The 13958-nt window shown below is 35.4% G+C and overlaps 2 protein-coding genes across 2 annotated transcripts in view; one reads left to right on the top strand and one right to left on the bottom strand.

Moving 5' to 3' along the window:
- Window positions 1–2811, top strand: part of LOC108669613 (soluble guanylate cyclase 89Db) — a 30505-nt gene extending 27694 nt beyond the window's left edge. Inside the window, exon 17 of the mRNA XM_047884068.1 lies at window positions 438–2811. Within this exon, the coding sequence (XP_047740024.1) occupies window positions 438–536 (99 nt within the window). The 3' untranslated portion in view covers window positions 537–2811. The remainder of the gene's footprint in view (window positions 1–437) is intronic.
- A 683-nt stretch (window positions 2812–3494) lies between these two features.
- LOC108669616 lies at window positions 3495–13490 on the bottom strand. Its single transcript, XM_018156994.2, has 5 exons — window positions 13375–13490; window positions 7360–7528; window positions 6025–6183; window positions 4835–4986; window positions 3495–4520 (listed from the first exon to the last, which is right to left on the bottom strand). The coding sequence occupies exons 1-5, from the start codon at window positions 13378–13380 to the stop codon at window positions 4368–4370; spliced, it is 639 nt and encodes a 212-aa protein (XP_018012483.1). The 5' UTR covers window positions 13381–13490; the 3' UTR covers window positions 3495–4367.
- Window positions 13491–13958: the final 468 nt, after the last annotated feature.

Below are 13958 nucleotides of genomic sequence, written 5' to 3'. Positions count from 1 at the left end.
CTAAAGGTTTGAAATAATTAGTATTGGAGTTAACACATGCTTCTCTATTTTTTCAGAATAAATTTGTAGTTTTTGTGTGTAACATAAAATTTAATTCTCTACGCGAAGATTTGTCCCTTTAGCTCGGCCAATTTTAAAAGCAGTAATCAGTTACAATAAAAACACAAGAATGCATGGAGGTTGCATCTTCTTAAGTATGAGCTCGGCATTTTTAAGCTTAACAAATGACTTCTACATTTTTAATTTTTATTGTAAATTAATCACTTGGTTGTCAGGGCGCAGTAAATGCTAAGTGTTTTCCAGATAATAAATAAAAATGTAATCAAATTAATCAATAGTGTAATTAGAAAACTCAACTATCGTTAATATAGAGAAGCATGTTGACACTAATTTCATTTCCATTCGAAAAATTTTGATATAAAATTTGTTGTGGTCAGGGCAAAGGCACGATGAGCACCTACTGGCTGGAGGGCTACCAGGACGAGAACGTCGCCCACAAGCGCAGCGACGACAACAGCAGCCATGCTAGAGTCTAATATATTATACTCGAACGCATTCCATCGAATATGATTAAATGAAACCATGTGATTGAAAAAAGTATGAAAAACTTTTGTTTGGAACAAAGTGTCAAATCCAGATTCAGTGTAAATCAACAACACGATAACAATCGATTCCCGAGTAGCCATAATGGAATAGCCATTAGAAAAGTATGCCTCGACAGCAAACGCACGCTGTTCACTTGTCCAAGGCATAATGACAACTGACTAGGCGGGACACAAAACTTCATGACTTTGCCTTTCATGTGAAGTGGTATCATCCCTTTTCTAAAACATCTGGCTGCTTGGCCCGAACACAAAACAGGAAGTTTCAGTGATTCACCCTGAATATTTTGGCCTTGCAAAAGTGACGGTAATTTCTGCAAAAAAGTAAAGCGATATCGTATAAAAAGTGTTTTTTCAACAGCGTGAATGTTTTCAAAAGTATATTTTTGGAGAAAATGCTTAGCGTTAATGGAAAAACATACTTTTTTAGATCAGAGTTATATTTTTAAAATTAAATTGAAGAATGAACAGGAATGTTGGCGTTAGAATGTAAGTAGATGTTTAGTGACGAGTTCGTACGCTTGCTTACGCCAGTACTTGTAGCATTTTATATAATTTAAAATGTCACAGTTTTTCACCCGCCAAGACCAGCGAGAACAAGGTAGCGAAAAAACCTATTCAGATCTCATAGAATTTTCTGTTAAATGTCTGAGAAAAGAACACAGAATCTTTCAAAATAAATCGCACTGAGGTTTGAGTAAGAAAAAGAAGTCATGACCATCCCAGTTCTCAATTAAATTCAGCTAGAGATCAACTATGTTACATGGAATTCTGTCACGATTCACTTAAGGTAACGGTTATGATGCTCCTCTGGGGAATTTCCTTGAGTATATTGACAACATCGTTTAATAACAATGCAGTATTCATAGGTTTTTATTTTTAGTTTACTCTCAATTACTAGAATCTAGGGAAGTGGTCGGTGCCTGAAAGCAATATGGTGATACGTTAGAATGAGCCATGAATGGTGATTATTTCACATATTCAATTGCTGCTGTTTTTGACTGAATAATTTAACCAGTGAATTTACAAAAACTCCATTTATGAAATGGTGGTTTTGTACTCAGTGCCTGAAAACAATCACAACAATCGTATTTAAACGAATAAACAATAGATCAGAATGTATTCCCAGTTGTTCTTTTCTATACATATTGCTTAAATAATGCCGTACTGAAACGCTGCCAGATTTGAATGACGAAGTAAAGGAAGACGGAATTTTGTTCCAGAGTTTCATGTAGATTTATTCACATAAAACTACAGCACAAATGTTGATCGCAGTCCTACATCATCAGAGAACGTGTATTTGTGAGAGCTTTAATGCCAAAATAATTTTCATTATCTTGGTTAGTTGCTTGGGCTACGCAATATATTTGGCATGCATTGTATTGCAAAATTAATTCTATGATATAAATCGTGTGCCGCAGCAATGAAGGATTAGGAAAGCTATGACGGAGATGAAATTCGAGTAAAATTTTGCTGTATTACTAACTTTAACATAGATAATCAATTAAAACTCAGCAGTTTTCACATTTTTGAAGAGACAAAGAATTCTCAATTAAACGAAAATTTTGGAGCATTGATGTTGCTTTCGTTGTGGATTTTAGGTTTAGTACTTGACTCTTTCTGACAGCTTCACCCCTCCTGCACTTTCGGTGTTGTAATGATAACGCAAGAATTTATAGGTAACACAAGGGAAATTTATAGGGAATGAATATTACGCAATTCTGTATCGTCCTAACGATTGATCACATGCCAAAAATTGTATTGTTTGCATAAATGAGCCAGAAAAAGGCCGGTAATTTTGTCATATGTTTCCCTTGATGAAATAATAAAAAATTATAATTCGTCTATTAAGATAGGAACAACAAAAATTACCCTGATGCGTTCCATGTCGCTGCAGGTGTTTCAATCAATTGACATTACATCGAATCGATAATTATTTTCGCAAAATGTGATGGTCTGCTGAAATTAAAAGCAAGCCACAGTAAGGAATGCGAGCTCAACCATCGGCAATGGGTGAATTAATTTGGTCTGCCATGTCACAATATGACGTTCATGGATAATCTTAAATGTTACTCATATTGCTTCGTTTCTCAGTAATTTTTGAAAATGTATCATTCATATGAACTCCATTTTCTAATTTTAGCGCGCAAGGAACTTCTTAATATGATCCTTTCATGGTCCGATTTACTGAATAAAATCGCACTTCACATCCCATGTTTGTTCCTTACCTTACTGTTTCGGGAAGCGAGAGGCATGAAAATATTCAATGTATAAAATGAATGTTACTATTTACCCTTACGGTCAGGTCAAAAAATTTTCAACCACACTCGTTCGTGATGGTCATGGTGAACCTTTAAATTTCGTTTACGATAAGTTTGCATGAAGGTTCATGAATGTGGGGATGTAATTTTATTAAATAAAAAAATTTTGTTTGTTGTATACAGTAACAATAATTTTTGGTGCCCAGAGGCAAGTTAAGGTCATGTTTGTTATAAATTTTTAATGTCGCTTAGTAATGGACGAGTAGCCTGTGCTACTGATTCCTTGCAATAGACTTCAAATTTATCATTTCAGCTTCATGAAATTCAACAACCTTTCATTTAGAATTTGGGGATCAACATTTTTGTCAGGACAATCTTGGTAATCAAGCAACTTATTATTATTTTTTCTAGCATTTCTGTAACTCAAATTATGCATACTCTTGTTACTACTTAGTTAGGATTACATTCCCGTTAAACTTAATCTATACCTCATCAGAGGTGAGCTTTCTCTTATTTATTCGATAAATTCCGATCAAATGAAAATCGTGACCTAAGCGATAATATTGGTAGGATATTTAGTATAGCTTTGAAGTATTAAAACTGTTAACTGTTTATTTTTGGTTTTAGATTTTGGAATAAAAGCTCCACCAAAGGAGATTATTCTGACCTCGGCCTCTTCAAATTGAATTCGTGACGGACTAAAGGAAAGTAATAAAAGAATTAAATTCAGTTTATTATGATGAAGATTTTCAGATTGTTTTCACGTCCAATGAAAATTTCGGTTGGCAAAATATCAGTTAAATAGAATTTTCCGCTTCCAGCAATACACAATCTTCTTTTTATGTAGCTTCAGGAAATTATCTCAGTTCACAATATTTTCTGTTCTCATTTTGCAGGTTTTTAAGTTTTTATCAATTAATTAACCGTCGTTATCAAGGTAACGGAAGGTACTTGTCTGACTATAGCTTTGATGGAATTTTTATAAGATATAATCCGAATACCTAAATATATTGGGAAATTTCGGAGTCACAACCTACGAGCTTTGTTTAGTCTGGCTCTGCCGGCTTAAAAATAAAGGCTTTTAATATATGATTTAAGAACAATAGTGCCAGGTTTTGATCAACAACTTTCATTCAGCGGAATTTGACGCGCTTCATTTGATGCACGCTTCACGAAGGAAGATTTATTGCAGGGAATGGATTCAATATTTTGAATCTCAAAAGAGGAAGTAGAAAAATATAAATTAAAGTCATTGCTAGCAGCCACTCTGAACGAAAGAGCTGGCGACGGAATTAGATAAATAAATTTAAAGAGCAGAAAAAGTAAGAAACTGCCAATTATATTATAATGAAATGGACTTCCAAATCAAGTCAATATCCAAATCAAAAACATCATTCAATGATATATGAGAAAAAAGTTGCAGATTTCGGAAGAAACTAAATTCAACACACATCAATCATGACAGAGGAAAAGAAGAGAGCGCAGTGAAAATTACAAAAGGCATTTAGTTCTTAACAAAGAAAGGGAAGAAGGGCCTGATGCTCTGTAGATGTGCAAGCGGTATTCCGTTGTCAGCCCGGAAGTTCTGCAGCGTCAGCATCACTGTCTTGTGGTCGAGGGTGTCGAAGAATGGGATTTCCTCAGCGATGCGATACGCCTGATAACATAAAATCGGTAATTATTATTAAAAAATTATTGATCAAGACATGAGAAACACAGGAGCGGGTAAAAGGAATTGTCTTGGGATACTGTCTGGCTGATTATTTTCGCAAGGCAGATAATCTTATACATGCCTTAGATAGCTTACGATTAAGGACCTGAATGGTTTATGAGGCTGAATAACTGACACAAAAGATTTTTATGTCATTAACGTGCGTAAAGCCTGGGAATAACAAGATATATAAATTTTGAATGCAAACAATTGATAGCCTAAAACATATAATTAAGGGATTCTGAGAAGCAAAGACTGACATGAGGTGGCGTCGAAAACTCCCTGTCGAGGCCGTATTTGGCCCTGCGCGCGGCCGTTGATGTCTCAGCAGGTCTGTTGAATTTGTTCCTCATCGATTCCGGGACGTCAACTTTGGTGATGAAAATTGGACCGAGACTTGCCTCCGCACGGCCTGGGCAACGGAGTGCAGGATGAAGTTATTTATAATTAAACAGCTATTTAATTAATAATTAGGATAAGTACGTGATAGAAGAGGACGAAGTTGTCATTATGCAAACTCAAAATCGATGAGCGAAAAATGTTTGGGTAAAAAAATATTGAATGCAATATTTAGATTTAAAAAACAACATAAAAAGATATCTGAATATCAAATAAGCAAAACTGTAATTAAGAGAACATAAAATAAACCCCTACATCGTTTGATAACTTTTGAAACTTAGCGTGCCTCTGAAATTGCAACTAACCGGCGGTACTTCAAGCGATCGAACCGCTTAATGTAAATTGTAGTTTTTGAACATATGAAATGATGCCCATTCTATGTAAATACTCATCAATACTAATTGACGGTAAAAGGAAATTTTTTTTCTTCTATGGTGTCTGAATCCGAGAGTCTTTGAACAACCGATACTGTCGAAATTGGGAGGAACAGATTGAGATATTGAACATAGGTTTTGGAAGGTAAATGTTCTTAAGTTAGCGTTTGAATTCAAACTGCTGCTCCATCTGGCTTCTGTTAATATTTTCCATACTCATCACTGCTTCACGATTTTTTGCCCAATTATCTCATCTTACTACTTACATTTTTGCTCACTCAGAATACTCACCACTGCCTTTCCCTTCTCTCCTCATCTCTCACTTTTACTCAATCATCTCACTCACCACTGCCCTTTCCCCTCTCTCCTCGTCATGCATTAATCCTCACTCATCTTACTCACCACTGCCCTTTCCCCTCTCTCCTCATCATGCATTATTCATCACTCATCTTACTCACCACTGCTTTCCTCTCTCTCCTCATCTCTCATTTTTCCTCACTCATCTTACTCACCACTGCCTTTCCCCTCTCTCCTCATCTCTCATTATTCATCACTCATCTCACTCACCACTGCTTTTCCCCTCTCTCCTCATCTCTCATTATTCTTCACTCATCTCACTCACCACTGCCTTTCCCCTCTCTCCTCATCTCTCATTTTCCCTCACTCATCTCACTCACCACTGCCTTTTCCTCCACTCTTGCCCCCCCGGCTGCCTCCCTTGATGCCACCTCCGAACGCAGCGAAGTCCGGCGGCGAGAAGTCGGACTTATAATTGGAGGAGCTGCCAGAGCCGCTGCCGGAGCTCGGCCACGGGAACCATGACTTAGATTCCGACGCTGAACATCAAATTTAGAACACATCATTTAAAATATATGTTGGATTAACGGAGCATTTTTGCGCATTTTCTCATTTATGGAAAAAATGCCCTATTGTGCTCGTCATGTCCGTACGTCTGTCTGTTTGTCTGTCAGTCCGTCCGTGACTTCACGTTTTCGTCGACGAGAAAATGCGCTCTCTGTCACTCACTGCAGTGAGTACTGAGTAATATTTTTTAATCGTTGGCAGTGATTCAACAATTAATGGTTTACTGAACTCAAATATACATAAACTTTATTTAAAAAATTCATTTTAGCTTTAAAACTAAAATTTATATTTTTAACGCAACGGAAATTAAATATCATGGAAATATTTAGAAATTAATTCAGCATCAGAAGCCACCCGGGAAAGGCAATTTTGATGTAATTGTTTCCGATACTCAGGAAGAGAAACCATGAAAAAAGAAAATTGTAAATTTATTTGGAATGAAACTGTGCATGAAAAGACCAAGTCAATGATCAAATGTAACCCAAACTCGCCGTACAATAGGTTCTTTTCAATTCATGCGCATACTTTACGTAAGCAAGTCATGTGTCATACCCCACTAGACGGCTTACTTGACAAGCCTACGCCTGTGTATGTTCGGCCACGTCGGTAGTGGTTTGGAGTATTAATGTCAAATGTGGGATGAGAACGGATTAAAAATCATTCATAGGATCTATAGTTTATTTCTTCTAATGGTGCGAGATGCAGAAATATATTTTGCTCTGAAAATGCAAAATGTATGTTAATATTTATGATGTTCATCAATATTAAAAGTTGTGGTATCGTTAGGTCTGTTATTTGTATGTTAACCAATATTTACGTTTGTTGTTTATTGATTGCATTGTACGTATTTGTATTGTACTAATCCATCACTGAAGGTTTCGTTTTTATATAGCGTGATGCTTGCTTCTGTCTGACATCAGCACGTCTCATTTCTTGCTACAAATTTAATTAAGGTTGATCTATTAGGTATAGAAGCAAATGACGAACGAGTAGAAACAACATTGATCTATGAGTTGATTTCGTTGAAACAACGTTTTACTAATCAAGGTTATTTCAACGTCATATACCCAGTTTGATACACAGTGAAATTTTAGTAAATTATATTGTAAATAATTTATTTGTAGTAATTTTAGACCACATTCACTCACCAAACTCACTGAAGCCACCAAAACTCATGGACCGGCGCTCTCGGGCTGGTCGTAGCCCGGCCAGAGGCCCCAGCGGGTCATGGCTCTGCTGCTGGAGGCGCAGCAGAAACATTGACATGGCGATGGCTGATTGAGCCAACGCCACAGCCACAAGCCACAGCATCGACATCTGGTGATGAAAATGAAAATTGTTTTATAAGGTGAATGTACAAAAATGCACTTAAATGAATAATTAACTGGTGAGGAAAGCGATATATGGAGGCGCCGGAGCTGATATTTGGAAATCCACTCAATTGAGTCGCGTATATGAATAATTATTCAGAATATTTTTTTAAAACTTAATAAATATTATAATAATATAACTATTTTATTAAAAGGCATAAAGCAAGTACCAAAAACAGAAGCGACAAAAAAAGTAAATGTCTGGAGTGACAGGTGTTATCAGAACTCGAATTGTGTAACTGAACCAGCCAAGAACGAGCAAGGGTAGTAGTAAATCTTGAGTATTGGAAACAAGTAAAGACGTGATTGAATAGCGTCTTCGTAATCAAGCGCCTACATTAGGCAGTGTGGAAAATTTATTTATCCAAAATCCTTTATATACAATTTTTCGAAGTAGCTTAATTAGCACACATTTAGTGTGATAAATATAGTTTTGGAAAACTAGTAGATAAGTTCAGCATCAAAATCTGAAGTAAAACTTAAAAAAACGTGAAAAATATCATCGAAGTTACCTAAACTACTTCCATTCGTCAATGATTTATAACAATTGAAGCCACTTCTTCGATGCTAAGAAGAAAAAAATCGTAGATAATTCAACGTTAAATTGAATGCACTTTTTAAACTGAACATGACCAATTAATTTCGAATTATTTGCCAGACTGAACAACAATTTTTAACGAACTTTCAGTTTTACTCGAAGAAATAACGTGATAAACATTTTTTAAGAGTGTAAATGAATCGATTGACGATTGTATGATGAGATTGCTCGAATTAATATAGAAATTGACACATCGAAGATCCAGATAAAATGATTTACTGCAATTACTATGACATATAAAAGGAGACATTGCAACCGAATGATCGTGGGACTACATTCGTGCAAACATATCAGCACTAAATAAATATTAAATAAACAGACGGATTGTAAATTGTTGAAACAAACGAAGAGATTTTAAATGGAAGAATTGACAAACTCTAATAGAATATGCTGGGCTGAAATGATTATATCGAGGTCCTTCCGAAAACATGTACTTTCGTTCCCATTTGAGAACCCGAGAAACAAATGTTAAGCAATCCTCACCGTCTCTCGTCTCAGAAGCATTCAAACTGAGGCAGAGAACGCATTTTCTTTCTTTCTCGTTTTACTTAAAACAATACGTCGCTAGGCGGCGTGCTTTACGGAGCGTTTGAAGTCAGCCAACGGTTGCGTGCAACGTAAGAAGTGTTCGCAGAAATGCATGTTCGATGCTGCTTTGCAGGCTCGATCGCGCGAGAAAGCGAAACTCAAACTTAAACTTCGAATAATTCAACGCTTAATCTCAACATTTAATGAATCACCAATGTCATAAGCTTAAATTAAAGCTGTTAGGTTAATATGAGGGTGTTTGCTTGCTCTTTAGTTATCTGATAATAACATAACATAGTGATGTCGGCGCTGAAGTGTAGGCCTGATGTGGCCTGTCACAGATTCTTTTCCTTTTCGTGCCTTGTTCATAGATCTAAACTCGTGTCATTTGACCGGATCTTTTAATGACTGACGATAGTTTGAAGTAGCTACTAGACTTCCACCGGGTTTGATAAGGAGCTAGGCATTTCAAATCTGAACATATATTTTTCCATAGCTTTATCTAGTCTGTTCTTGAACGCGTTCATACTTGGAGCGCCAACGATGTCATCGGGAAGGCTGTTCCACATGTCGGTGATTCGAAGCGAGAAGAAATTTTGTCGCGTGGAGAAGTTGCAGCGCAGTTTTTTTTAGCTTATAGCCGTGGCCCCTGGTGTTGGTTCTTGTTTCAAATTCTAGTAACCCTTCAGGGACCTAATAACTAAGATCACAAAGACTAAACTTTTAATTCACTTCAGAGCTTCAGTTTCCAACACATTCTTGAAATAAACACCACGTAAGGTTCACAGCTTGCGTCAAACTGTGGATACCCGATCTTTGTATGTTTTGCGTATCAAGTTGCGCAAATTCATGAAATTTCCATTTATTAACCACAGTTGTGCAAGAGAGCCAGCGTATTCATTGCTACTTTTATATTTTAATCTAACCCCAAATTGGCCCAACGATATTATTCCCGTTGATATTTCAGGATTTCGAATAAGCCTCAAATTGATACTGAAGTATGAACTGTATTTTTGAATTTTGCCAACAAATTTCTCTCTTTCATTGAGCGTGAGTTCGTTCAATATCTGTTTTCATTCCGTAAGTACAATGCATCGTCCTGAGACGCTTGAAGGGACACACGCTTTGGTTTTCACGCCTCGTTGCATTATTTAGTTTTCTTGGCCTGAGGTTTGGGGGAACAATGACCTGCGACAATTATTGTGTCACTGATACATTTTCTTTTTTTCTGAACGTGACATGGCTCAAATTCTCAATCGACCGCTGATCGTGGTTCGTGCCAAGCAATAGGTTTCATTTTCGTAACGTGTATTAGCGTGCATGGCAATTTTATGTCAGGTATTCATGTACAGCCTTGTCACTTTAACAAACGTTCGGCAACATGTGTTGAAACACTAACTTGCATTGCACATGCGACTTACGGTCAATTTAGAATTTTGAATGTCGTCGCCAAAACAAACCAATTCCGTTGCCTGTTTACAACAGTTGGATCAGCATTTTACGGAAAAGATGCATTTTTATAAAATTACATTCGATTAATATTGTTGGGTTAAAAACGATTTCATGATCGAGCTCTTGATAAACGATCATTCATGGAGCTGGGCTCCATTATGTTATTGATACGCAAAATGAATATTATTGTAATATTGATACGTGAAATGATTACGTTCTGAGTTCAATCGTGCTTCTTGAATTCGTGTTGTGAGTTCAGGTGACTCCCTCATATTCTAATCATTAAATTTATGAGAGAATTGCAGAAAACAGTAAACCTTGTCGGCTGCTCCAAGTTCATTCTCTACATTACCTTTAATGCAAATGGACTCGCACCAGCACACAGATAATTAAGGTTCCTTTCTTTCTTCCGGTGGCTTTAGGAAGCGGTGAGGATGGCAAGATCATTTATTATGCGTTTCAGGAAGGTCACCTAAACCATTACTGCTCAAAGCAGCTCTAGTGTCACTTAGCTGAGCAGCTGCAATGTCACGCCAGCTACGGACGTGCTAGTCGGTTAAACTTCGTACAAATTAATGGGCTGTGACCTAAAATATGCAACTGAACAATAATTAAAGACTGATTATTTATGCATTTTTATGTGGGGCCAAACAGGTCACAGCACTTCAGGCGTTCATTTGAATGAGAAACCTTTACTGCGTATCCAACTGTAGAATTTGAGATATATGGCGGGAGAAATTCTACACCGCGAATTGAAGTGCAAGACAGTTTGGTTTTTCATCTCATGTAAAATCACATAGACTTAGTTGTTCATTTTAGCCACCTTACTTCTTAATTCCACCGCAATGCGTTTCGAACTCCTTTTAAACTCACTTTTAAATATTTTTTCACGTCTAATCTCAGTTATTATGGTTTTGAATTTTTATCCAGCGAATTATATATTTAAACATTATGAGCTCTGAGGAATATGTCTACTTGTAATTAATATACAGACAGAGAAAAAAAATACATCTTATTTCCCAGTTTCAGATGCTGACGTTATGATTATTATTATTATTATTATTATTATTATTATTATTATTATTATTATTATTATTAATATTAATATTATTATTATTAATATTATTATTATTATTTGAGATGCTGACGTTCTGATTTCAGGCAAATAAAATATCCGTGAGCCAAACTTCCCAGAAAGTCCAACAATTATTTTTTTGATTTTTGCAGTCAAAAGGGGCTGATAATTGGGGACGGAGCGTGGGTATAAAAAGTCCTTAATTGATTCTTGTTAATTAAATGAATTCAGCTTAAATGTTTTTTGTACTTTTCAAGAGCATGAAAAACATGGATTCAAGCTTCAAATGAATAGAATGAAAAGCTTCATTATATTTTGAGCAAATAAATTTTATATGGTAGCAAAATTAGTTGTATAATTTGAAAAAGAAGTGAGTTAAGTTAATTAAGAAGTTTACTTATTTTTAATTTCGGCATGTACCTTATACCAGAATCCGTCATGAATTAAAAACTTTAATGCTCCACGATTACATTGATCGAATTTCTCAATAAAACCTCAGTTATTATTTGGTGAGCTATGAATAAACTTAGAACAATGTAAACTTTTTCGCATCGAGAATTTGCTCAAGACAATCTCTGTCTTGCGCAAGAAGTAGCGATGGAAGAAATTAAGATTGCGATAGGCAAGACATTCAATTGCACTCAATTGAATGTCTCGTGGCAAGAAATACCGCAAATGTACAGTAGATCGAAACTCGAGGGAAAATTTTTACGCAGCAGGCAAATGTCTAAAGGGGGCTATCATTGACTGTACTTTTTAATGAGAAAAACTTACGTAATTTGAGTTTATATTGACGTTACTTCATGTTTCAAAAGTTGCAATTTCTGATCGTTAGTAGGTCTATTATATGAGACTACGCTTAATTACTATGATCGTACCTAGATGCTCGTTTTGAATCTCAAAAAAAGGAAAAAAAACCATATCCATTTAAAAAAAAACTATCTACTCGAAATCTAACATCATGCGCCGAAACAAAATTTTGTGGCGGTATGATGGTATTACTTGATAGGACACCATAAAATCTCAATAACGACTGCAAACAATGGAATGACATTCGGTCCCCATTAATAAATAAATATTTATGAATTTTTTACTTATATTGATTAATTAATATTAATTATTAATATTAATTGAATATTAATTATAATATATTGAATGAATAATGTTATATATATATATATATATATATATTATATATATATATAACATTATATACCATTCATTATATATTAATTATAATATATAATGAATATTGAATATTAATTATAATGAATATTAATTATATAATACGCTAGATTTTTTTGCGTTCTTTTACTAAATATAAACAACGCTTAACGAATTACCAGCAATCTAATAGAAAGGTGGCTGTGATTTTATAAAAGAACAATTGAAGTTATTTGAGACATGGCTGCTTGTCAACGAAATACGTTCTGTTCCAGACGCCAGTTTTGCACAATGGCTTTACACGCACCACGCTGAGCGTACGTGACTCCAGTGACCCAAACAATAGTTAAAGACGTGAGTTACATAAACGTACGCAGTCGTTGTACGTAAGATATCGAATCACAGTCACGTATATAAATTTAAGAGAACATATTTTCTATACATTTTATGCAGTTATCGAGACATAAACAAGTAACTGCTTTAGAAAATTAATGAGGTATCTACGAGACAAATCAAGTGACTCTAAATTGACTCTAAATGGGGTAAGTTTATATTCAGGGTAAGTTTTCGAATAACTATATAGGTATATCTAGATAGTCATGCAGCAGCTCAGAGGTATTGTTATTAATTAGATTATTGCAAGTTTACCTTAATAAAAAATAACAATGAAATTTCATTTACTTTTGAAAAAAGTGCATTTACAATAACTATACAAAGGCTAATGACTTCACACGATTGGTGAGCCCAGTCTAACATGGACCACTCGTGGTTTTTTCGTACATTCATCTTTAGTAAAATTTGAATGAAATATATACATATATTAAAAAGGCTAGAAGTAAATTATGCCCTGATGATCTGGCGATATGTTGTAACCTTCCTAGAGGTCTCCTACCTTAAAAGGACGCTAATAAGAGTGCAATAAATAATGAAAATAATAAATCGTAATTTAATTTATTATAAAATAATCAAAACTCACCTCCATTGTACAAAAATTGGAATGAAGTGAAAATCGAAGATAATTGATCGAAAAAGAAATAATAGTTTTGCTGCAGGTTCTGCTATGACATTACAACATCTAATTATGAAATCAGGGAAGCCTGAAGAAAAAAATTAAAATAAAACGTGTTGGTTGTAATGGAGGAAATCAAATAATAATTGTAAACAAATAATAATAGTTGGTTGTAATGGAGGAAAGGAATTACACATTACGGCATGCATTCATTTACATTAGTAATCTGTCTCATATATGGTCGTTAATTTATACTCATATAAATTTGCAGTTGCGTCATCATTCTTCAAAAATCCACTCGTATTTGCTAACAAGAATTGGTTGATCGACCGTCACGAAAAGCTTTACGGGTAGGTGGGCTATCGGCAGGTCATAGGCGTGGTAGAGGTGGTGCACGCCACCCTTAATTCACTGTATAAATCATAGCTGCTCCACCTATGGCGTCCGCCTATAGCCATCTTAAAAACATAGGTGCTCCACTCTTAATTTTTATTTGGGCGGCACGGTACCTATCCCAGCCAAAAATATCATCGAAAAGAACTGTAGCAAGG

The sequence above is a fragment of the Hyalella azteca genome, unplaced genomic scaffold (genome assembly GCF_000764305.2).
Source record: "Hyalella azteca isolate HAZT.00-mixed unplaced genomic scaffold, Hazt_2.0.2 contig14470, whole genome shotgun sequence".
NCBI lineage: Eukaryota > Metazoa > Arthropoda > Malacostraca > Amphipoda > Hyalellidae > Hyalella > Hyalella azteca.
Note: the sequence above shows the minus strand (reverse complement) of the source record. Positions and strands in the feature narration are given on the sequence as shown.

Coding starts and splice junctions, on each gene's coding strand:
- LOC108669616 (XM_018156994.2), bottom strand. Junction 4,987..6,024: donor GAGTGGAGGAAAAGGCAGTG/GTGAGTGAGATG, acceptor TCCGTTGCCCAG/GCCGTGCGGAGGCAAGTCTC. Junction 4,521..4,834: donor AGTTTTCGACGCCACCTCAT/GTCAGTCTTTGC, acceptor TTATGTTATCAG/GCGTATCGCATCGCTGAGGA.